The sequence below is a fragment of the Pongo abelii genome, chromosome 1 (genome assembly GCF_028885655.2).
Source record: "Pongo abelii isolate AG06213 chromosome 1, NHGRI_mPonAbe1-v2.0_pri, whole genome shotgun sequence".
Lineage (NCBI taxonomy): Eukaryota > Metazoa > Chordata > Mammalia > Primates > Hominidae > Pongo > Pongo abelii.
The window spans coordinates 229,582,035-229,608,198 of NC_071985.2; the positions used below are offsets into that span (position 1 = coordinate 229,582,035).

General features: G+C 51.1%; 1 protein-coding gene across 2 annotated transcripts in view; it reads right to left on the minus strand.

Annotated features, from left to right (window-relative positions):
• Positions 1-11,401, minus strand: part of AJAP1 (adherens junctions associated protein 1) — a 130,494-nt gene extending 119,093 nt beyond the window's left edge. The window contains exon 1 of one of the 2 annotated variants that reach the window (XM_054542359.2): positions 11,042-11,401. In XM_054542359.2, coding sequence (XP_054398334.1) covers positions 11,042-11,127 — 86 coding nt within the window. In that variant the 5' untranslated portion in view covers positions 11,128-11,401. Of the gene's footprint in view, positions 1-9,937; positions 10,648-11,041 lie in introns of those variants that run through there. The other variant, XM_024239251.3, reaches the window with a different exon arrangement.
• Between the last annotated feature and the right edge of the window lie 14,763 nt (positions 11,402-26,164).

Below are 26,164 nucleotides of genomic sequence, written 5' to 3' on the forward strand. Positions count from 1 at the left end.
CAGTGTAATGCCACAGCATCCAGGAGACCCAGGCGCCTAATGGGGCCATTCCATCAACATTTTCTGGGATTTTGAAATGCAGTGTCATAAAAATAAACATGCTTACTCTTGTCTCGCATAATTGGCTCCCTAAAGAATCCTTGCCTTCTGAAAGCCACCGTGTCCCTCAGCAGGAAGCGCAGCTTTTTTCAGCATCTGGGTACAGTCTTGAATTTTCTCTTGACAAAAAAGAGGGGGGTGGGGGCGTCAACTGAAAACTGGCTCTCGTGGGGCTTTTTCCGCATTTTACCACACTCCTTTCCAAGCCAGAGAGCACAATCCTCAGCTGGTCCTGGGGCGGAGGCTTCTGCCACAAAGGCTGGCATCGTGGTTCGGATAGGTTCCTTGCTAACACGCCAAATACAATGACCCTGCCTAGTAACTGAATCTTTTCAAAAAAAAAAAAAAATATATATATATATATATATATATATATGTCGTAGCTGCATGCCTAGGAAGTCTACCGGCGCCATCCGTGGGTGATTGCTTCACCCTTGCCTAAGATGGCTCTCCGCAACCATTCGGGAAATTGAATCCACAGCAGGATGCTGACTTCTGTCTGATCAGGGCTGTAGTCAGCCTGGGAGGGTGGTTACGGGACTCTGTCATTGAGTCATTCAGATGCTCTGAGTAGAGGCGCGCTGAGTTATTCAGATGCTCCAAGCAGAAGCAAATCAGAGCCAGGCAGATGCCACCAAAGGGCAGCCCAGGAAATGAGCAAAATCGCCAGCTCTTTCCTGGGGCCATTCTTTCTTCACCTGTGTAAAGATGACACCCCAGCAGAAGGGCATGACCGGGGCCGCCCAGCTGATGGTGGGGATCAGCTGGTGAGACGCGGTCCCTGCTGCAGTCTAAGCAGGGTTGACCCTTGGGCCCAACCACCCGGACAGGCTGCTGCTGTCACCTGGGAACTGCACCACCATTGTCCCCCTACCAGGCTCAGAACATCTGAAGCTCCAGGCATGTCCTTTTCACCTCCATACCATGGACATCCATGTATGTTCTGTGTGGTGCCAGGCAGCAAGGAAATTGGCCCTGGATGCTGGGCTCAAATCCCACACTTGGCTGCCTGCCCCAGCCTGGTGGATGCTGTATTCCTTAAATACATCAAATCCAATGTGTTCTTCTAGACTAGGAAGAACAGGATGTAACGGTTCAGAGGCCAGATGCTGGAGCTGAGTGCCTGGGTTTGAGTGCGGGCTCTGCTATTTACTTGCTGTGTGGCCTGGGGAAATTCATTCAGGTTCTCTGTGCCTTCTCTGCAAACAGGAGATCCTTAAAGTGCTCCTACCATAGCAATGTAGGAATGAGTTAAGATACAGCACGGGCATAGAACAGTGCCTGCTACATACTAAGTGTCATACAACTGTTCACTGATATGTTGTATACACAGGCCTCAGTGAAGGTGTTTATGAAAAAGAACCTGTGGCTATGAGCAAGCCCTGCACCCAGGCCTCCTGAAAAGGGCAGTTCTGCAGCACTGGAGTCACCCTTCTTCCATCCCATGTCCCATGCAGACATGGCAAATAGGCACTTTTCTCTCTCTAAATCCCCAGAAGAACTCAGAATCCTTCTCTACACAGAGCTCGAAGAAGCAACTACCGAAGAGTCCACACTGGTTGCCAGAGTTGAGATCTTTTCCCCACCCCTAGGTCTGGGCAGTCTCTGCTCCTGACACCAGCTAACAACTTGGCAGCTGAATACAAAGACCATCTGGGGCCAGTTGAGCCGAGACCCTCATCCACGCTCATGGGGCTAGCACAAGAGGGATGCCAGGAGCTCCTCCAGGGGCCACCCTCCTCCCACCTGCAGCCTGAATTTGAGGTGCCTGGGTGCCATGGGTTCGCTGTCATCTACCCCAGGATGGGAAATGCTCTCTTCATTTCTCCCTCTTATGCAGTCGGGTTCTTCCAAGTCTGTGGCTGGTGCCGAACAATCCCCATCATGGAATTCCTGGAATCCATGGCCTGCTTGAGGGCTGCCCCTTCTGTGAGTGGCAGTGTCTAACACCCACGAAGACCCGTGCCTTCTAGGGGTGCTTTCCACAGTCTGCCCTGTGCCTACGACCCTGGCACTGCCTTGTCCGTCAAACATGATGCCTGGCTGGGTGCAGAGGCTCATGCCTGGAATCCCAGCACTCTGGGAGGCTGAGGTGGGATGATCGCTTGAGCTCAGGCATTTGAGACCAGCCTGGGCAACACAGCAAGACCTAATCTATTCAAAGTATAAAAAAATAAATAAAATAAAAACAAAATGATGCCCTTCAGCCCTCACTAGATGATGCTACATGAGGATGGTTTCCCCAAACTGGCCCCACTGCCCCCTGGGAAGGGGGAGGCATGGCTGCCTCCCTTACATTCCCTGGAAGCCCCCTGAAGCCCACACTTTCCACGTGCAGGGAAGTAGGCACAGCTTGGGTCCTTCAAGAGACCACTGACCCTCTCCCCTCCACCTCCAGACATCTGACCAGATAGGCGTTCTTCTAATGCATCAAAATATTCCCCTTTATACCAAGGCAGAATGGAAATGCCTGTTCTCCTCTATCTAACCAAAACACATCCCCGTGGCAGAATGCACTCGACACTCAATAAATGCTTGTTGAATGAGAAATGTTCGAGTCAACAATGGCTTGTGTGTAGGGAGTTCTCTTTAGAACAAAAGAGAGGAGACTATCCCACCCCAGAGCTGGACCGCGGGCGCCTAGCCCAGCACACTTTCCATCCATCTAACGACACATAAGGGGCTTCTTGCGGCCCCACCGAGCATTGACGTCTGTGGTTATAAAGTATAACGTGGAGGCAAGAGAAATGAAAACAACATCCACCCTGAGACGTGCACACGAAGTTCATGGCAGCGCTGCTCCCCCAGCCCCAACATGCCAACAACCCAACGGTGCATCAACAGATGAACCGGCAAGCCAACAGGATGTCTGAAAATCGGGATACCATTCAGGAACAAAAAGGGAATGAAGTGGCAAGCTACTGCGTAGACACACCTCGGAACATGACACTAAACAAGCCAGACAAAAATGACCACACGCCGGATGATTCCATTTACAGGAATAGTGAGGATGGGCAAATCCATCAAGGCCAAATCAGAGGAGTGGTCGTCAAAGGCTGGAGGCAGGAACGGGGATTGCTACAAACAGCAAAAGGGATCTTATCAGGGGTGAAGCAACCGTGCTGAAACTGGACCATGGCAATAGTTGTGCAACTCAGCCAATTTCCTAAAAATCAATGAACCATACACTTTAAATGGGTAAATTTCATTGCATGTAAATTGTACTTCAAAAAAAATGCACACACACAGACACACACACAAATATATAAAGGGCAATTCCTTTTACTCAGACTTCTTATGCTAAACCCAACTTTCTCAATGTGATCATTCATTGATTTCCACAGTTTTTAATTTCAAGCAAGCTCTCAATAGAGGCCTCCTTGGATTTGGTGACATATTTATTTTTAATTATTAAATAGATTGAATAGCAGTATCTGTGTCACAGATAGGTTTTCATCTCCCCGTAACGTTTCATTAATACTGTGCTGCAAAATAATTTGTCATTTGACCATAAACCTTTTACTTAAAATCATGGGTGCCAGAGAGACTTGTGATTTCAGAGTCAGCTGAACACACGGCTAAATCCATGAAGTGCTGACTTGGCATCACAGCAGCTGGGTCCTTCTTGTTTTATTTTTTGTTGTTGTTGTTTGAAAATTTTGTTTTGTGTTTCCCAAAAGGGCAATCTGTAACTTAATAAAGTGAGTAAGAAGTAGATTTTGTATAAGACAAGAAAGCCACACAGGTCAGCATAAGGAGCATGAATGGACCTTCGAGTCCTGGAAACCTGAGTTCAAATCCCACCGCTCCCATGAGCTAGCTGTGTGACCTTGAGCAAATTACCTAACCTCTCTGTGCTCCAGTTTTCTCCTGTGTGAAATGGGAGCAATAATACCTGCCTTGCAAGGCCACCATGAGGATCATGAGGGTGGTGTGGGACGATGCAGAATGGCTGAATAGTTTAGCACCGTTGGATCAGATCACTTAGCACAAAGCCTGGCTTAGGAAAAGCCTAGCAGTATTATAGTATTAGTTCCAGCACCTCCCATCTGGATGTGAAAAGAGAGAGAAAGAGTATCACGGTGTAGGTCATGAGATCTCAGAAGTTCACAGACAAATCTGACAGAGTTGCCCATTGTATCTCCCAGTTTCATTCAATAAGCCCTGATAGAGCACCCCAACCCCCAGTTCTTTTATCATAAAGCCCCAAATGAGGTGATAAGAGCAAAGCCACAAACCAACGTCTGCCTTCTCAAACTGGAGGCTCATGTTTCCCTGATCTAGAAACAGGAAACCAGCTGTTTTTGTGTTTGACTTAAAACCCTCAGAATATGGTCTTGAAGCCTATAAGCCAGGGTAGAAAAGTGGGGCTGACCGCGAAAAGCTGCTGTATCTTCAGAGTTGACCTAATTTACGTAAAGATGTAGACAGATCTTCTTATCCAATAATTATGCATGAAGTCATCTATTACTGTCACCGATGATGGATCTCATAACATTAGCAACACCACACGTTCACATGCTGCTGAATTTTTCGTTCTAAAATATGTAGTAGAGACACAACCGAGCAAGTTTTGTAAGACAATTTTTTTTACCCCTTTCCCCATTTCCACATCACCTTTGACTGCTGTTAAATACAAATACACGGCCCTAAAAAAGCTAAATACTCACATACACACACGTGTGCCCACGCTCGCCAGTCAGATCAGTTAGGCACTAATCTCTGACAGAGAATGTTAGTTTGCTTCTTTTAATCAAACCTTTTATTTTAACTGTGGAATTGCAGGCATTGTAAGACATCATACAGAGAGACCCTGTGTACCCCTCACCGAGATTCCCCCAGTGGTAACATTTGCAAAACGACAGTACAATAATATAACAGGATTGTGACATGGATATAGTAGAGATAGAGAACGTTTCCATCACAACAAGGAAGCCTGATGTCGCCCTTTTGTAACCACACCCTCTTTCCTTCTGTTCCCCATCCCTTCTTTGACCCCTGGCAACTACTAATCTGTAGTAGTAGTATGAGTATTGTACCACGTCTATAATTTTGTCATTTTGATGCAGAGCAGGCATGCCCCAAAGTGGGGATTAGACCATGAGGGTTCTTGGCTTTGCCCAGAAAAGAATTCAAGGGCAAGCCAGTGGTAGAAGAAAAACAGCTTTATTGAGGAGGTGTCCCAGCTGTGGTGGTGTTACTGGTCCGGCAGTGTGAAAGCTCCGTGTCTGCCGCTGCAGAACAGGGCTGCCCCATAGGCAGCATGCTGAGAGTAGCAGCTCAGGGCAGCTTTGCAGTTGTATTTATACCTGCTTTTAATTCCATGGAGATTAAGGGGCGGTTTATGCAGAAATTTCTAAGGAAGGGGCAGTGATTTTTGGGTCATCAGGTTATCACCATGGAAAGGGCAGTAACTCCTGGGTGTTGCCCTGGCAACGGTAAACTGACATGGCACACTGACGGGCATGTCTTATGGAATGGCGCTTCCATCCTGTCCCTGTTTTAGCTAGTCCTCAATTTGGTCCATAGTCTGAGTCCCACCTCCAGAGTCAAGTCCCATCTCCTACCTCAATTTCAATGCTATGAAATCATCATATAGTAAGTAACCTTTTGGGATTGACCCAGGAGTAGCCAGTCCTCCTCTCTCCTCCTGGTGCCTGATCTTATCCCAGCTCTGAGGTGGATGTACTTGGGGACACCCCCTAAGGGCCACCAGAGGTCTGACATGGACACCCTCCAGCCTGACTCTCTATTCAAGGCAGATTAACTGAGAGTTAATCTAAATTATGTAACCACCACCACTCCCTGCTCCGAGGCCTCATGACTCACCAGCCCCTTTGAATTCCTGGAAGGGGTCTCAGAGGAAGAAAGAATGGAGTCCACCATACTACGTTTGCCTGCTTTAGCCCCAGAAAGCCCCTGCTCCTGTCTCCTCCTTGTGTCTGATTGGCATCGGGCAGGAGAAACCCTCTCAAGCCAGACTTCAAATGTAAAATCTAGATCAAGGATATATTTGGCTTTCCAAGCTAATCTTTACATCAATTTGGTCTCTACTGACTTGTAACCCTTTGAAGAAAACTTGGCAACTACGTATTTAAAACAGATGACTCTTACATAACCCCAGAGAGGAGCCCCTGGACTCTTGAAGGCTCAGCTGTTTGCAATCCAGTCAGGGTTTTGTGTTTACCTACTTCATTGTAACCCAGGGTCACGCTCCAGGTACCCTGGGGCTTTCCCACAAAAAGCTCAGGGAAATGCAGAACCCAGGAGCACACAGGGCCCCACCTGCCAAACACCCCGTTTGTGTGTGGGTCAGAGGGACTGGGGCTGCGGAAGTGGAGACTGGGTTGGGGTCCAGAAGCACCTCCAGCGACCCCCGCTAGAAAGACGCAGGTGCATGCCTTGCAGAAGCCGGTGCTGCTCTGCCTCCAGGGACCCAGAGACAGCTGTCCCTGGCAGGCGTGGGGCTGTCTCCATTCCTGAGCTGCGTTGTCCTGCTCCCCTCTCCAATGCATGGAAGAAAAGGAAGCAGGTGATCAAAGTAAATAAACGACAGGGACAGACTGGGAGGAGTCTGCCATCAGCTCCTCCACTTGGACAGTGTATCCCCAAGGTGGGGGTGAGCATGAAAGGGGGGTATGTACCGATGTTGCCCAAAGATTTGAGCTGCCTCCTAAATTTGCAGTTTAGTCAAGCATGATTGTCCCCAAGGAGTAGCACAGCCACTGACACTAGATGGATTCCAGTTGCAATCAATTTAGTAGCAGCAGCTGGAAATCGGCGCGAGCCAGGATTCACCGGGAGCGCAGTGTTTGTGGACGGAGCGTTTGACTTCATCCGCTAAAGCTGGGCTGCACAGCCCCAGCTGCCTGGGGACTCTACAGCAGGGATGGTGACAGCCAAGCCAATGGATCCCTGCCATGAGGCCCAGACATGGTACAGCGTGCACTGAGAGGGCTTGGGGAACTGTGAATTATGTCAACACACACACCCAGGGCCTCCCAAACAAAAGGGGCCCCAGAACCTTAGAGCGGGAGAACAGATGGGATGGCCGCAGGGACATGGGCTGGGAATGAGCTCGTGGCACTCTGCTAGGGATCACAGTCCTGAGCGCAACTCAGCAAACATATTAGGTGGATGCTTGGAGCCCATGAGGAAGCCACAGCATCTGAGGTCTGCAGCCTGGGAAGCGACTCACAACCAGGAAGCCAACTCCAAACTCTGGGCTGCTTGCTGAGTACGTGCCCCCTCCACGGGTGAGCTCTGAGCTGCTTGCTGAATATGCGCCCCCTCCATGGGCGAGCTCTGGCAGGGTTTGTCAAGCCACTGGGTCTCCTTCAACGGCTCCCTCTCTCTCAGCTGATGGAAAGTATCTTTGGAGCTTTGCTACAACTATTAAATACCACCGCAAAAGACACAAAAGCTGCTCAGTAAGTCTCAATCTGCTTCTCCCTCTTGGGGGGAAAAGAAAAAAAAAAAGCTCCACATACAGCTCAGTTCCAACACAGAAGTAAATAACCAAGCCCAGACTTTGTCTCTGGGGCCGGAACTAGGAAAGCCCATCCCACCCCCACCCTCACCCCCTGCCCAGCAAGTTACACTGCACCTCTCCCATGGGGGAGCAAGCCAGGCCTTCTGCCACCCCAGCTGGAGGCTCAGTGTCTACCTGTCCTAACCAGGCTCCAAGCTTGGCAGCAAGACGCCCAGTGCTCACCTAGGGAGCCGTGGAGTGGCTTGCAAGCAAAGGTGAAGGGCTGTCTTGAAAGAAAAAGTGCATTTCCAGACCTCGAACTTGCAGCCCTTTGGCTCAGAGTCCCCAGGTGCCCATTGTGATGCAAAACCACCCAGACCCTCTGGGTACAGGTCTCCTTCTCTGGCCAGGAGACAGCAGTAACAAGACAGAGCTCTCCCATCAGGATCCCAAATAGGTGACAGCTCGTCCTTAAAGGCACACTTACAGAAAATCTCCCGTGCTAACATCGAGGGGGGAAAAACAAAAGGTCAAACTTCAAAAGAACCAACAGAACTATTTCCTAAAGCAAAATCCCAAGATCTGGCTTGAGGATGCTTGAGAGGAACTGTTTTAGTAAATTTCAAACCAAAAGAGAGGCTTCTTTCCAAGATATTTGCTCTTCTCTCCCTTTATCAAAATGTACTCATCTTTTAATCTAGCAACTTAGCAATAAAAAAAAACGTCTGTTCAAATAAGTTGCCATCAGGAATCAAGTGGCAGATGGCAGCTCAGGAAGCAGGTCGGAGCTGAAGACCAGCCACTGGCCGGGGTGGGGACACGTCTGGTCATTCACAAGGCCTTGGAAGGTCTTGCTGAGACCTGGGACAGTCCGGGGCAGAGCAGGGGATGGCAGGCCTCCAGAGCACCTGGAAAGCTGTCCTCGCTCCATTTTGACGACATCCCAGAACGGTCCAAGCCTAAACCTTATCTAGCCCAAGCACACTTATCGATTCAGGCCCGGCCAATATCCAACACCCAACACAATCGGCTCCATGATTAACCTTTGAACCGCACAGCAAGATCGGCCACTGCGAGAAGGGATGCTAATAATAACATCTGACAATGTTCACTAGATGTGTTACACAGTAGTCGCCTCTGGGCGCAGAATCGGCTCATAAATCAAGGGTCGCTAGAAAACACTTGGCGTCCGAGTCCCCTTCCGATTTCTCAAAATCAGGACATGCACTAGATAGATCCTCCCTCCCTTCGCCTCACTCCCCCCGCAGCTTCATCCGGGAGTGGGGGCTGCTCAAGCAGCCGGCTAACAACTACTGGCCTTTTCGTCCCCAACGCGGGAGCGCAGTGCATCCCAGTGGACAAACTCGAGAACCGCACGCTGCTCTCCGCCTCCACCTCTGTCCTCCCCGCTCGCGGTTCAACCCGGGACCCAAATGCACGAGCTCGGTGAATGCCCCGGCAGGAGGGCGAGGGCTCAGAGGCAGGCTGCCCAGCAAAAAGGACAGCTGTGCTCTGGTGGGCCCTGGGCCACCCCAGGCAGAAGCTAGAGAAGCCCGAGAACCCCGGCGGGCTGGCAAAGTTTGCCGAGAAGGGTCCTTCTGGACACCCCCACCACGGGCTCTAGGCTCGAGCCCCCTGTTCCATCTGGCCCTGGAGTCCCAGACACAGACAAATCCCGGGCGCGCCGGCGGGCGTATGTGCGTGTGTGTTTACAGGGGGGTGGCCGCCGGCGCTCCCCAAGAACCCCAGCTCTCCCGCCCCAGCTGCCCGCCAGCTGTGGGCGCCCGTCGGGCCCGGAGGTCACCCGCAAACAGCTGGGTCGGCAGCTGGGAGCCTGGGAGGCCCCTGCTCAGCCCCGGGGCCCCGAGAAAGGAGAAGGTGGGGCGGAGTGGCTGTTTGGCTCTGGTTTCTTCCAACTCCGCCTGCGAAGCTCTCGCTGGGAGCCCGGAGCTTTAGCTTTCCCCGGCAGCCCCGGCCCCCGCGCCCGCCGCGCCCAGCGGCCGGCGCCTCGCCCCGGGCCCCGGGGAGGGGGCGCGCCGGGGCAGCCGGCCAGGACACTGCGCTGCTGGCGCCTAGAGCTGCGGGAGCGCCCGGCCGGCCCCACTGCCCGGGTTGCTGGGGCGGGCGCCGCTGCCCGGTCCCCGGACGCGCGCAGCCCTGGAGACCCGGCCGCTCCCCGCCGGGGCTGCGGCGCCCCAGGCTCCGGGATCCGGGCGGGCGCCCCTTTCCGGCTCCCGGTGCACCCCGTTGCCCGCTTGCGGGAAGCAAAGAGAGGTCCCTTGATATGCAACATAGAGGAAAGCGCCGCTTCCGCCCAGCCCGGCACCCACGCTCCCACACGCACCCGGCGCCGGCCGGGTCGCTCACCTGAGTCCTAAAAGCTGTTGAATCCACATGGTCACGTTTCGGGGAGCGGGGCCTCAGACCTGGCTCGCCCGGGCCATCTGCGCGGCGCCCGCGCCCGCTCGCTTCCGTCCCGCGGCGCCGGTCTCCGGCTCTCGGTCCGCCGCCTCCCGCCGCCCGCCGGCCGCGGGGCGCACAGCGAGTCAGAGCGCGGCCGCGCGGGGCTCCATGCCTGCCGGCGCGCCGCCGCCGTTGGGGCGCATGGCTCAGGCTGGGCGGCCCGCGGGGGCGCACATCCTCCGGCCGGGGCGCGGGGCTCGCGGCCCCCTCCGCGGGCGGCACAGCGAAGGCGGCGGCGAGGCGGGGCGTGTTCCGGCGCTGTCGCCGCGCAGCAAAGGGCTGGGGAGCCGCGGCTTCGCCCTCCGGGGCAGCGAGGAGGGAGGCCGGCGGCGCTGCCGCTCACGGTGCGTGTCTCCCGGCGCGCGGCTCTTGCCTCCAGCCAGAGCTCCGCGCCGATGGGGCGGCGCTGCTTAGGGTTTGGGGCGACGCGACGCGGGCGGACGCGGGTTTCCTCCGCGCTGCCGGGTCGGGGGGCTCTGCCAGAAGCTCCGCCGCCGATCGGCGCCACTCAAGTTGCCCGGGGGCTCCGTCTGAGCGCTCGCTCTGCAGACGGCCGCGGCCCGGAGGCTGGCAGGAGGCGGGCACGGGAGGCGCGCGGGGCGAGGGCGCCGTGGAGCGCGGGGCGTGGGGACGCGCGGCGGCGGCGCCGCGCGGAGGAGGCGCGCGGGGATCCCGGGGCCCCGCCGCCCGCGCCCACCGCGCCCGCCGCAGAGCCTCCCGCGCTGCTCAGCCGCCTCCCTCCTCGCGTCTGCCTCTCCGCGCGCTCGCCCCCGCCTCCCGGAGCCGGTCCCAACTCCGCCCGCCCGGCCCGGCTCACGTCACCCGCCTTCCCCGCCCCTCGAACGGAGCTCGAGCCCCCGGCCCAGCCCCGGCGCCTGCTCGCCGCCCCACCTTGCGGGGGCCGGGGTCGCCGCGGGTGGGGGGCGCGCTGTGCCCAGCAAGGGCGACAGAGCGGGCGGGGCCTCCTTCAGCCCCCTTCCCTATCCCCGGTCGCGTCCCGGTCCCCACCTTGCGAAAGGCTCGAGAGAGGCCGCAGGCTCCGATTGGACCGCCGGGCGCCGCCGGATGGTGTTGCCAGGGTAACCGGATGGCATGTGAAGCCGTTGGAGGTTCCGACCCGGTTACGGGGGCGCCCAGTGGACACGGAGAGCTACTTTGGGGAGGCGGCGGCCCCGAAGAAGGACTGGGTGGGGGCGCATGGAGCGGGGGCTGCGCGAAAAGTTTCCTGGGGCGGAGCTGAGCCACGCGGGCCGCGCGGGAGCGTCTGTCCGAGGGTCCCCTACGAGGGACTCCTCTGCTCGGCTGCGCGGGCTTCTGCGTTGATGAAGTCACCGCGTTCCGGGTCGGAGCTTCAGCGCTTCTGCCCCGAACCCAGTGAAGCCCGGTCCTATGCCCCCGATTACCCAACGGTCCCTCATCGCCCAGCGCAGCTGCTGCCTGGCCAGGCCCTTGCTCCGGAGGAGTCACTGGAAAGTTCCAGGGAATCTGGGCCTCCCAGACTCTCCACCGGCGTTTCACTGCTCCCTTCCCATGCCAGGACTCCTCTGTGCCTAACTGGTTAGTCTGTATTTGCAAAAAACAAACAAAAACAACAACAACAACAAACAAATGGGGGGGCACTTAAAGGAGGACAGACACTGGGTGGGGCCCTTTCACTGAGAGAAGTGACAAGGGACGGAATCCTCCGCAGACCCGCTGGCGCCTTGAGAAACCACGACAAAGCCCTGCTTTTAATCCTCCACAGGCTGAGGGCAGTGCAGAATCCGGGCCTTGGAAAGGACACTGGTGCCACCCTTCACCGGGGAAAGGCGCAAGGGGCGGGAGATACCATGCCGAGCCTTCGCTCTGCGCTCTGTGCAGGTGCTTGACCTAGGCCAGCTCTGGAATCGCCCCAGGCCATGCCAGAGCCGTGGGGTGTTGGGGGGACGGGGAGGGAAGCACTTCACAAGTGAGGCCTCCCTGGGAGGGGCAGCCAGTGAGGGGGTGGAAGGGCAGAGCCAGGAGGACCATGGCTTGGGGCTCAGTCTCCCAGGAGGACCATAGCTTGGGACTTAGTCTCCCAGGAGGACCATAGCTAGGGGCTTAAGTCCCCCAAGCAGCCCTTTCACCCCCAGGCCTCCAGGATCTTTGCCAACGGTCTTGAGGAGCCAGGCACAGGATTCGACTCTGCCCAGGCAGGAGGATGAAGACAGTGACTTCCCCACCAAGACTCCTGGGAGAGGGCCAGAGGCAGGGAGGTGTGGTGGCAGGAGCGCCAGCCTTGCCGTGGCTGGACCAGGGGCCAGCGCTTGCTAACTCGGGGTCCTGGCCGAGTTGTGTGGCCTCTCCGACCCTCGGTCTCCTCATCTGTAAGATGGGTGCCACAGCCCCTCCCCGGGCAGGTGTTTGCAGGGCTCCATGAGAAGGCCTCACACACGGTGTGGCTGTGGTGATCTGTGAGCCGGTCAGAGGACCAGAGAGGCAGCAGGGTGACTCAGCAGTTTCCCTGCCGGGCCGCCCCTGGGTCATCGTCCCCTAGAGCCTCTCCCTGAGGGGTGTGAGGGAGCGGATCCCATTAAGAGGCGAAGGAGGCAGGGAGGTCCTGGAACCAGCGGGGCCCATGGCGGCCGGCAGGGAAGGAGGCGCCCGCAGTGCTGCCACCTAGCGGGATGAGGAGGCGGTGCTGCACTAGGGAGGCCCTTCCTGCAACGGGAGTGGGCCTGGAGGAGGCCGGCTTGGCAGACGAGGAGCCAGGAGGGCAGCGAGGGGCTCCGGACCGAACCGTGTCGGCTCCAGGAACCCCTTGTGCAGCCCTGTGGACGCCTGCTGACCTCTCTCAGAATGGCTTCTAAGTGCATAGATGAAAAAGCCCAGGATTATTAGGAAACCAATTCTATGCAAATGTATTATCAAAAGAGTAATAAAAACAAATTTCTGATATAGCCGTATATATTTTTTATTAATACACTTAGTAAGCAATTGACAGATCCTAAATTACCTTCCTTTTGAAGTCTAGATATGCAGCAATAATATCCTGAGGTATCTGCGGCCATGGCAATGTGATATGAAAATGCCAGTGCTTTCTATGTTTGACGGTCACAGGCACCAAGCTCTGCCACCGACATTTATAATGAAAGGAAATGCCAAGTTTCAGTTAGGGTTAAAGATGCCAATTTTCCCCCATCCGAGCTGAAAGACCCTTTGAATTCTATCCAAGTACCCTGGGAATCTCTGGGCAAAGAAAGTCGTGGAAGGAAGTGTTTTCTGCAAACCGAGATGGGAAAAAGCCCTGCAGAAGTCTCCAGGCAAAGTCAGAGCCTTAAGACCACAGCTGCTGCCCCGGGTGAGTGAGGGCCTCTTCAGTCTATGGGGACGGAGGATGCCCTCTGCCCTCACCCAGGCTTAAAATTATGATTTGGGACCAGGGTACACTGATTTCCTTTTTCTCTAGGGTAACTCAGGTCCACCTCTCTCCAAAAAGAGCAATCCACCTATTATTATGATTATTATTATTATTGAGATGGAGTCTCACTGTGTCACCTGGGCTGGAGTGCAATGGCATGATCTCAGCTCACTGCAACCTCTGCCTCCCAGGTTCAAGCAATTCTCCTGTGTCAGCCTCCCAAGTACCTGGGATTATAGGTGTGCACCACCACGACCGGCTAATTTTTGTATTTTTAATAGAGATGAGGTTTCACCATGTTGGGCAGGCTGGTCTCGAACTCCTGACCTCAGGTTATCCACCCACTTTGGCTTCCCAAAGTGCTGGGATTATAGGCCTAAGCCACTGCACCCAGCCTATTATTATTATTTCGATGACAAAATCATTGTCTTTTTTTTAGAGACTGTAAAACGACAAAACCTTAACTTGTATTTCAGCATTTCTAGAACTGGTTTTCTATACTTTGATGGCTCTCATATTTCTAACTGGTTCATTTTTCTTCCCTTGGGGATTGGGAAGCTGTGTGTGTGTCACTCCCACCCAACACACACACACACGCGCGCGCTCACACACACACACACACACACACACACCTCCCAGCTTCGGCAATACAAAAGGGAACTGTTCAGATGTTCATGCTGTGGAAAGTTCTTCCGGTCACCCTGCTAATTCTGGCCCTTTCTCCCCGCTGGGAGAAGTCCACAGCCTGGAACCCTGGGGAACCCCTGCGGTCTCCTCACCTAGTCCCCTCCCCTATTTTCCCAACAAAGGAGCCAGCAGGCCCCCGCAGGAGGTCCTCTTTGAAGCTCTCTGAGGCCATTTATCTAATGGCCTTCACAGACTTGACTATTTTTAAAACCCATCCAAAGCCAAATTGAGCTGCCATTGTTCATTTTTCTCCCAAGGAGGTAAATGTGTCTTAACCATGACATTCGATTAAGTAGCTAAGTTTGTGATTTTAAATGGAAGGGAAAATGCTGATTAAAATTATTATAAGTTTCTTGAAAGCACTCACAGGAGTGTCTTCCCTGACTCTCCTATCTCCCTGGATACCTGCCTCCCAATAAAACTTGCAGGAAGCTCATGGTTGTCGGGGGCAGGGGGAGTGACGCACAATAAAACTTGCAGGAAGCTCATGGTTGTCGGGGGCAGGGGGAGTGACGCAAAGTCGCTTTTCCTTCTCAGGGAGGTTATATGCTGGAGATTTGGGGTTTCCTCCCCCTGGCACCTGAGCTGTTTCCTGGGTGAGGCTGCACACGGCTGCACTACATGCACCAGCTGAGCGCAAGGCAGAGACCAAGCCTTGGGGCAGAGGTGGGAGCCAAGAAGCTGTACTCCCAGCAACAAAATGACTCACAGGACAATCATCCTGCAGCCCAGCACTGGCCAGCAAAAGAAAATGCCAGGTCTGAACTGCCTGTTAACGTGTACCCGTGCATCAGAGAGAGGAAGACGGGATTCCTGGGGTTGCTCTGAGCAAGTGATAGCCTCCTGGCACAGATGGAAAGAGGGCCACCTAAGAATTTCATCTGGCCCAGAATGGAGAAAAACTCTCATCTCAAGGCTTTTATGGATCTTCTGTGTTGATCGGTTTGCCTCTTCTATTTAGATAGAGAGGGATGAAGAAAAAGAAGGTTAATTTGCATTGCAAAGTAAAGTGACACAATTTGAAAGCAGTTCCCTGGCATTGCTGGGATTGGAAGGTCGGGGTGGGAAATTAGAGAGAAGAGGGGAGTCCAAGAGTAGGGTCCACACCAGGGAAGCCCCAAAGGGGAGGACCAGGGGGATAACGGGACCAGTGAAGCCCTTATGCTTTCTCATAACTGTGACTGGGACAAGAATCTCAGGTTTCTGTCCTGTGTTGCAGCTCTGTCCACTTCTAGAAAACCTCCACGGAAGTCAGGCTTGTGCTGCAGGTGTGTGGAGGAGTGATGGAAAGGGTGTCTCTACTGTAGGGCAGCCAGAGGGGAGGGCCATAGTGGCCGGAGGAGCAAGAGGAAGACTTGGGACCCTCCGACTAACTTGGAAAGAAACTTAGGAAATAGGACCTTCCTTCCTCATATTATAGAGGATTCTGGACCTTGGATAGGGGACAAGCAGGAGTAAATGCAGAAATTCACACAGTCCTCAGGATGGGACTTGAGATAAATAGTTTGGATTTAAGGGAAGGGGGGAAATGGGGACATGAAAGAGTCAGGCACTTGGTTTCACATAACATCGAGAGACAACATCGCTGGCCCTGAAGGTCTGGTTCCACTAGTAGGAGAGGTGTGTATGTACTCATCTTGTTGACTGAGCCCTGAGTAGAGGAGGTGAGAGTATGCACTCGTCTTGCTGACTGAGCCCTGAATAGAGGTGAGAGTATGTACTCATCTTGCTGACTGAGCCCTGAGTAAAGAGGGTGAGAGCTGCACTCATCTTGTTGACTGAGCCCTGAGTACAGGAGGTGGAAGTATGTACTCATCTTGTTGACTGAGCCCTCAGTAAGGAGGTGTGAGCAGGTACTCATCTTGTTGACTGAGCCCTGAGTAGAGGAGGTGAGAGCTGCACTCATCTTGTTGACTGAGCCCTGAGTAGAGGAGGTGAGAGCTGCACTCATCTTGTTGACTGAGCCCTGAGTACAGGAGGTGGAAGTATGTACTCATCTTGTTGACTGAGCCCTCAGTACAGGAGGTGTGAGTATGTACTCATCTTGTTGACTGAGCCCTGAGTAAAGGGGGTGAGAGCTGCACTCATTGACTGAGTCCTGAGTATGGGAGGTGAGAGTATGTACTCATCTTGTTGGCTGAACTCTGAGTACAGGAGGCGGGAGTATGTACTCATCTTGTTGACTGAGCCCTGAGTATGGGAGGTGAAAGCTGCACTCATCTAGTTGACTGAACCCTGAGTAGAGGAGGTGAGAGTGTGTACTCATCTTGTTGACTGAGGCCTGAGTACAGGAGGTGGATTTATGTACTCATCTTGTTGACTGAGCCCTAAGTAGGGGAGGTGAGAGTATATACTCATCTTGCTGACTCAGCCCTGAGTACAGGAGGTAAGAACATGCACTCATCATGTTGACTGACCCTTAAGGGGGTAAAGAAAGTGCTAGTGAGTGAGGGTCACTGGGAACAATCGTGGCCTGGGAAGAGGAGCTCCCAAAATGGATGATGTGCAAGCAGGTGGAGCTGGAGGTCTGACCTGGGAGCAGCCAACCAGGTTCTGGAGACCATCAGCTCCATGCAGAAGTGGCAAAGCTGGACACCAGCTTTGAGCCTGGGCTATCGATGCCTCTTCCAAGTCAATTCATAAACCACATCAGCCAGCTTGCACTAGATTATATTGCAACAACAAACAACCCCCAGAGTTGGCTTAACTCAACAAAGGTCAATTTCTTGTCCATGCTCACAAACTCCAACAGCTGGCATCTGCCCTGCTCCATGCTGTCTTCATCCTGTGAGCCAACCTGAAGGAGCTGCTCTTACCTGGGACATCCCAGTCACATAGCACAGGGCAAGGAATCAAGGCAGAACCATGCCATAGCAGTTGCGGCTTCTGCTGGGAGGAGGCATATGTCACATCCACTCACATTTCATTGGCAAAGCAAGTCACGGGACCAGGCTGATGTTGGGTAGGGAGTGAGAAAGTGTGAACCTCACACAGGGAGGACAGGGGACACTGCACAGTCATACAATCTTCTACACTCATGAGCACTAACAACTCAAGAAGATAATTTATGTCTTGTTTTTCTCAGGCCCCTAAACTTGATAATGTCAGAATTTGTGAGAAAGAAGAAGCATGTTTCCCATGAAGCATGCTGAGTTTGCATCCCTTCTTCTGCCTCCAAAGCTCAACATAGATCTTTGATCCATGAGGTGGACACCAGAGGCGGGGGCTTGTAAATAACATTGGGCTGTGGGAGTGATGGGGTTCACCTCTAATTCTCAGATGGCTAGATAGTGCATCTTTCAGGGTTGTGCTTCTATCTAGAAGGCAGAGCTGTGGTCGTTCAATAAAAGTCCTCAAGAGGTTGGTTAATAGGCATGTTTAATAGTACAGTAGGGTGACTATAGTCAACAATAATTTATTGTACAATTTTAAATAGCTAGAAGGAAAGCATTGGAAAGTTTCCAACATGAAGAAAAGATAAATGGTCAAGGGATTGGATATCCCAATTACCCTGATTTGATCATTATGCATTGTATACATGAATCAAAATATCACACATACCTTCAAAATATGTACAAATATTATATACCAATAAAAAATCATCATCATTACCATCACCATCATCATTATCTCCATCATCACCACCCTCCTCCCCATCACCACCATCATCAACATCACCATCACCATCATTATCACCACCACCATCATCACCAACACCACTGCCATCATCATCACCACCACTGTCATTATCACCACCACCATGATCACCAACACCACTGCCATCACCATCACCACCACCATCATTATCACCACCACCATCATCAGCAACACCACTGCCATCATCATCACCACCACTGTCATTATCACCACCACCATGATCACCAACACCACTGCCATTGTCATCACCACCACTGTCATTATCACCACCACCATCACCAACACCACTGTCATTATCACCACCACCATCACCAACACCACTGCCATCGTCATCACCACCACCATCATTATCACCACCACCACCAACATCACCACCATCATTATCACCACCACCATCACCAACATCACCACCACCATTATCACCACCACCACCATCATCACCATCACTACCAGCACCACCACCATCATCACCACCACCACAATCACCATCACCACCATCATCAACATCACCGTCATCACCAGCACCATCATTATCACCACCATCACCAACATCACCGTCATCACCAACACCACCATCATTATCACCACCATCACCAACATCACCACCATCATCACCACCACCATCACCACCACCATCATCACCACCACCATCACCAAGGCCATCATCATCACCATCACCACCAACATCACCACCATCATCAACACCACCATCACCAACACCACCACCATCATTATCAGCACCACCACCATCATCACCACCACCACCATTATCGTCATCACCACCACCGCCATCATTATCACCACCACCGTGACCATCACCATCACAACCACCATCATCATCCCTATCGCTATCACCACCATCACCATCATTACCACCACCATTACCACAACCATGACCATCACCAACATCACAATGATCACCATCACAGCCACCATCATCACCACCACCACCACCACCACCACCATCACAACGATCACCATCACGGCCACCATCATCACCACCACCACCATCACCATCACACCATCAGCAATATTATTTTTTTAGAATTTTGTTGGGATTCAGTATCTGCCAAGATACCCATTCTTAAAACATGAAAAAGCAGCTGACCCTCCTGTGGCCCCCTTTTTGCCCAGTCATTGCAGGACCTCATCTTCCCCAAGCAGCAGCTCTGGAGGCATATAGGCAACTTGCCACCAATGTAGAGGGTAATTGAGCAGAAAAGCCACTTCCTCCAGCAGTGCCCTGTCTGAGCTGCTGTCCTTGGACTTGAAGAAGCTTCTGGAACATGCTGGGGAGGGAGGAAGACATTTCACTTATTGAGTGGCCTGATGCAGAACAGATACCCACCTGGTTCACTGTAGTTCAGCCTAAAACTCACCCCCGTCTATAAGCATCAGCCTCGGCAGGATGCATTTCACATCTGTGATCTCATTTAACCTCCACAAAGACCCAGAAGGTTGGTAACATTATCATACCCAGGCCTACTATTTTAAAAATCTAACACCCATGCAGCCCAGGCACTGAAGTGGAGGCTGGCCACAGACACAGCCAGGCAATCACTGGCTTTTCCTTAGACGGAGAGATGGTTCCTAGGAGAGGAAGCTCCAGGCTGGAGTCCAGGCTATGACCCAACTGATGTTCAGGTATTCAGTTTTGCAACATCCAGCATGGCTGCCTGATCACATGCGCACATGTCAGAGGAGCTTCAGCTGGGAAGGGCTGACAAGTGACCCAGACCTGACTTGTCCGGTGCCAAGGCCTCCTTTAGTACAGCCCATGGACGGCACTTGAGACAAAGTCACTGCTCAGCCCATTGATTTCCCACGCTCTGACTACACTGTGTGCAGCAGAACCCCTAGCAGGCAGCATGTGTTCAAGGCAGCGACATCCAAATGCGACGAATTGCTGTCCTGATGGTTATTTTCCTGGATACAGTAGAGCTGATCCCTGTACAATGCGGGTCCTAAATTTCACCTTTGATATTGTGCTGATGTGCAATGTTCCCTTTTGTTTTACTTGATGGAACATGGCTAATTGCTAAGAAGGTGACATGCTGCCTGCTGACCACCCAATGTTCATTCTCCTCTTCTTGCTAACAAAACTGTGGAAAACTGTGGTGGTGGTGGTGGTGAGGGGAGGGAGGGGGTATAACAAATGTGCCAGGCCAAGAGTTTATATTTGCAAGCCTCTCTTATACCTAGAGTGGATCGTGACACAGCTCTGGCCAATGATGTGTAAGCAGAAGTTGCTTGATGTGACTTCTGGCAAAGCTCTTAAGGAGAGGACTGACCTGTTTCCACATGTCTTTTGCCTTTCCATGTCCTTAGTCCTGGCTGGGATGCAGATGAGATGCAAAAGGTGGAGCAGCCATGTTGTCATCATGCAGTAACAGGTCTGAGGGTAGACGCTGCATTCTGGTAATACCAGGGAAAAATAATACAAGTAGTCTAGGGCCCAGAGACATCACAGATGTCCATTGGAACCCCAAATTACCTGTCTCCAGATTTGCTATCAGGCAAGAAAAGGAAATCTTTCATTAGTTTAAGCTGTAGTTGACTCCAGTTTTCTATAACTTTTGGCCAGATATAATCCTAAATTGACAAAGGGGGCAAGTGCTTACTTGCAAAGCAGTTAAAACTCAAACACAGGCCTTCATTTCTTCAGGGTTTTAATTTTTCTAGGGAACAATCTTACCTACTCCTACTAAAAGTTATAATCGGCCAGGGATGGTGACTCACGCCTATAATCTCAGCACTTTGGAAGGTCCAGGCAGGTGGATCACCTGAGGTCAGGAGTTCAAGACCAGCCTGGCCAACGTGGTGAAACCCCTTCTCTACTAAAAATACAAAAATTAGCCAGGCATGATGGTGCATGCCTGTAGTCCCACCTACTCGGGAGGCTGAGTCAGGAGAATAGCTTGACCCAGGATGCAGAGGTTGCAGTGAGCCAAGATCGCACCACTGCACTCCAGCCTGGGCAACAGAGCGAGACTCTGTCTCAAAAAAAAAAAAAGAAAAAAAAAAGTCATAATCAAAGAGGAAGACTGAGATAAATGTAGAATCAAAGGGCTAAATAGAAACACAACACATGGGTTTTAAGCTAAGCCTTCACATTATCCCTTATACAATTTTATGTACACCAATTTCACCAAAGCTCAAAGTTATATTATTGGCTGAGATTGGCATTGGGATGGGGTGGTAAAGCTAAGAAATTCGTTATCCCTTTGTTCCAGTGCTGCTGGACTTTTCACTGAGTGAAGAGGTAAATGCTGAGTCTCCCAGGAGGCTGACTCCTCCTGGCTCTGGGTGTGCATTCTGATGAAGGTTCTTTATTGTAGGCACCAACAGAAGGCTCGTGAGAGGGCAACATGGATCTCCATTTCTGAGCAGATGTTTAAATGCTGAATCAGGTCCAAGGCTTCCCAAATGAACTCAAGGAGTTTCTTTTTCCCAAGCCATAGAAAGTGGCGATAGCAATCCAGGGTCTGCACTGGGGAGGAGCACTGCCAGGACACATCCCTCCCTGCCATCCCCCCAACCCCACCCAGGACACGTCCCTCCCTGCCGTCTCACCTGCCACCACACAGGACACATCCCTCCTTGCCATCTCGCTCCCCTTCCCAGGACACGTCCCTCCCTGCCATCCCATCCCTTCCTGATAAGTCCCGCCATGCCATCCCCCCACCCCCGCCAGGACATATCCCTCCCTGCCATCCCACCCCTTTCCCCCACAAGGACACGTCCCTCCCTGCCATCCCACCCCCCTTCCCAGGACACGTCACTCCCTGCCATCCCACCCCTTACCCCCACAAGGACACGTCCCTCCCTGCCATCCCACCCCCCTTCCAAGGACACGTCCCTCCCTGCCATCCCACCCCCCTTCCAAGGACACGTCCCTCCCTGCCATCCCACACCCCCCTCAGGACACATCCCTCCCTGCCATCCCACCCCCCAACCAGGACACGTCCCTCCCTGCCATCCCACACCCCCCTCAGGACACATCCCTCCCTGCCATCCCACCCCCTCCCCAGGACACATCCCTCCCTGCCATCCCATCCCCTCCCCAGGACACATCCCTCCCTGCCATCCACCTCACCCCCCAGGACACAGGTCCGTGAAATCAGTATAGACACTTGTATCAAGCAAGAAGAAGCATGTTACTCAGAAGAACACAATTTTGTTGTTTTGTTTTTGTTTCTGGGTTTTGGGTTTTTTTTTGGGGGGGGGAATTAAACAAATAATTTCAAGTTCTACCTCCACCACCTACCAGCTGCATGATCTTAGACCATTGACGTCACCTCCCTGACCATGATTTTCACATCTAGAGAATGGGAGGGGAAGAACCGAGCCTCAGGAGCCAGGCTGAGGATGAACTATGAAAACCTGTCCTATTGGGTACTCTCAAACAGTCACCATTGTTGGTATGAGGCCCACTATCAGTGAAACTGATTGAAATTGATGTACACCTGAGACCTGAGGACAGCCATCAAGTGCCTATTAACTTAAACTTTATGCAGCAAGCATTTATTGTACATGATCCTAGGTCCCAAGTATGCTTCAGTAAATTAAACACCTTTGGTCCCCGCCCTCACAGGGCTTTCATAATCTAGACAGATATATAAGATATAAATGCACAATTGTTCATTGAAAATCTCTGAACGTCACTGGCTATTTTCTGTGGTTCTCAGCACCATCACCACCCTTCCAAATTCTCTCCTGTTCTCGGGGGTTAGAAACCTGCAAACTACACTCCCTAGACTTCCTTGCCTGTAGGAGCAAAATGATCTCATGTATTACTGCGAAATGACAGTGTCTGGGTCCCACAAGAGAGTTAGTGGAATCAGAATGTAGGAAAGTGTGTGCCACAGCCACACATGTTCATGATAGTCATAACTCGTTCAGTAGGAATTTAGAGAAGACTGACTGTACACAAGGTATTGCTAAATGCTGTGCGGGATACAGAGATGCCTGTGCCTCTAAGAAACTTGGTAGAAAAATAATAATCCACATATATTTGGGTTAACTTCTCTTTGAATAGAGCAATCGGCAGTTTAGATTCAGTCATTCTTCAATTCATTTAGCCAAAATTTATTCTGTGAAGGCTGAATCCAACAAATGAGGTCTCTACTCTCATATGATTTTCTATTTTGTTCCAGTGAGTTTCAGCAAACATAGACCAGACAAGCATCCCTTTGAAACCTGGACTTGGGATGAGGGTCTGCTGAGATTGGGTTTTCTCCATGCCCATATGCCTCTGATCAAATATCAAGTCCCAAAGATGAAGGTGAGAAAGTTATTAAGTGTTCTGGGATTGGGACATTGGAGATATTAATTAACCCTGGCTTGAGATGGGAAGAGGGGGCAGGTAGCTTTCTTTGCATAGTGTTTAGGAAGGTGATTGCCAATCTAGGAGAAGTAAGTTCCCCAGAGGGGTCACCCCAGCAGGGTGACCCATATGTTCTGGTCTGCCTGGAGCTGTGGTCCTTGGGTTCACGGCAGCCCCCTTGCACTCGAAGCACCCTAGCTTGGACAATAAATTCTCCAGTCCATTCTGCAGTGACGATCTTCATTTCCTAGGGCTGCCATAAGAGAAGATCACAGACTGGGGGTGTTACATGACAGAAATTCATCTTCTCCCAGTTCTGGAGCCTGAAAATCCAAATCAAGGTGCTGTCAGGGTTGGATTCTCCGTGGGCCTCTCTCCTTGCCTTGCAGGTGGCTGTCTTCTGGCTGTGTGTCCCCAACTTCCCCCTGTGTGTGTGTGCATCCCTCATGTCTCTTCCTCTGCTCATAAGAAACCAGCCCTATAGGACTAGGACCACATTCTTACGACCTCATTTAACCTTAATTACCTCCTTCAGGGCCCTGTCTCCAAACATGTTCAGCGGAGGTTTGGGGTTTGGCATATGAGTCTTTGGAGGCCACAGTTCTGTCCAGAACACACTGACCCTATCCACCAGGTACTGCCACATCAATGGCTTTCAGCATTAAACAGAGCCCCCCTGGGGATGTAAACCCACCTGAGGTGTTAGGAATGAGGAGTGAAAGTCCACACATGTACACACATGTTAATAGCAGCATTATTCACAACAGTCAAACAGTGGACACACCCAAATGCCCATCAGTGGATGATGGATACATGCAAGGTGATTTATCCAGACAGTGGCATCATATTCTGTGGCCGGAAACAGGAGGGGAACGCTGACACTTGCCACAACACGGAAGACCTTTGAAAACATATTGCAGCAGATTGAATGAAAAAACAGAGAGAAGAATCCAGCCACCTCATATAATTTCGTTTTAACTTGCAAATGTTATTTTTAATCCAAATGTTATTTACATGGCGCTGAGTGTAAGAACCAAATAGGAAAGGCCACGTGTTGTTCATTGATAGGAAATGTCCAGAATAGGACGTTCTAAAGAAACTGAGAATGGATAAGTGGCTGCTTAAGTGGGGCTGGCGGTGGGGGTAGAAGAAAGATAGAAGAGTGACAGCTAAAGGGCACAGTTTCTTTTTGAGGTGATGGCATATTCCAAAATTGACATTGGTGATGATTGCACACACTGCAGATATACCAAAATCCACCAAGTTAAATTGAATTGCACACTTTACACTATTGAATTATACACTTTAAATGGCTGAATTGTATAGCATACAAATTACATCTCAATAAAGCCTTTTAAAGAAATCATGCATGGGTAAAATGTCCACACAAAGTAAGATAAACCAGCGGGTTGTAATGTAATAGAGTACAAAAAGCATGGATATGGAATTCCACTTACAACCCATCATTAATCAACCACCACCTATCAAAGAAACCCCAACTTGTCAAATTTCAGTGTGATGTCAAACAAGATATCCAGTGTTACCTGAGAAGGCTAGTAAGACACTCATCTCTTTTCTAACTACTTGGAAGTATGAGGCCAGGTTCTTTTCCTATTCTTCAACCAAAACAACATATTGCAACAGATTGAATGAAAAAACAGATAGAAGAATCCAGCTGCCTCATGTAATTTCTTTTTAATTTGGAAATGGTATTTTTAATCAAAATGTTATTTACATTAGCAATAATAATTTTTTTAAAAAAAGAATGAGGCTTGAGATGGAGACTCAGTGGCTGAGTCTACCAGCCTCAGTTGTAAAACAAGCACTGTTAATCCCGAGCCGACATAGCTGCTCATTCCCTCACTCAAAAATAACCTTTGAACACCCGCTCTGTGATGAGGTGATGATGATGATGACGATGATGATGGTATCAGTACTAGCTAATATAATAAACTAGCTGCTATGTGCCAAATGGTTTCTCAGTCTGAGCCATTTAAACCCCACAGCAGCCCTGGAAAGTAAGAATCGTTACTAGCTCCAGAAGGCAGCCCCAGGGATAGGTCTGCGGCGCGTTTTCCAGAGTCGGAGCCCTGGCCAAGGTCTGCTCTGGCTTTTTCCTCACTGGGTGACCTGCACAAGAGGCAGGAGGTTAGCTGTCTGCTGCTACGGCTAACACACAGGCTCTCCTCATGAGGCTTGGGGAGGTGGATAATTTACTGTTCCTAACGTTCTTAGTGTGACTGAAGTGCTGGCCACTCAGTCACTCATTTGCCCATTCATTCATTCATTCATTCATTCATTCCTTCATTCAGTGATATATATGAAGTGCCCACCGTGAGCCAGAGTGAGACGCTTTCCTGAGATCCCAGGATTTCTTAAACAAAATACACAAAGCACTTACGTAAAAGATCGATACACTGACTACATTAAAATTAAGAACTTCTGTTTATCAAAAATTCCTTCAAGAAAATGAAGACAAGCTACAAACTGGGAGAAGATATTTCCAACATGTGTAATTGAAAAAGCATTAGTATTAATTATATATATATATGTGTACGTATATAATGTGTATATATGTGTGTGTATGTGTGTGTATGTATATTTTCATATTTAAAACCAGACATCATTAATGCAAAGATAAATGTACCAATCAAAGTGAACAAAAATATAGAAACAGACATTTCACAAGAGAGAAAATACAGCCGGCCAATAAACATTTGAAGAAAAATCCAACTTAATTAGTAATTAGGTTAAGTGAAAAAAAGCAAGTACCAGAAGACTACATACAGCACGATATTCTTTATCAAAATAAAGGCTAGAAAATCAGATAAGACAAATAATACGCTCTGAGGCATCCATGTAGATATAGCACAGCTATTTTCAGAGAAGGAATGATCAGCACTAGCTTCTGTAGAAGTTTATAGGCAAATGCAAGTTAGTTTGCTAGTTCCTGGGTGGCATGGTGGATTCATGGGAGTGCCTTGTGTTATTAAAAATAAAGAAACTAGGCCTGGTTTGGTGGCTCATGCCCGTAATCTCAACATTTTGGGAGGCTGAGGCAGGAGGATTGCTTGAGCCC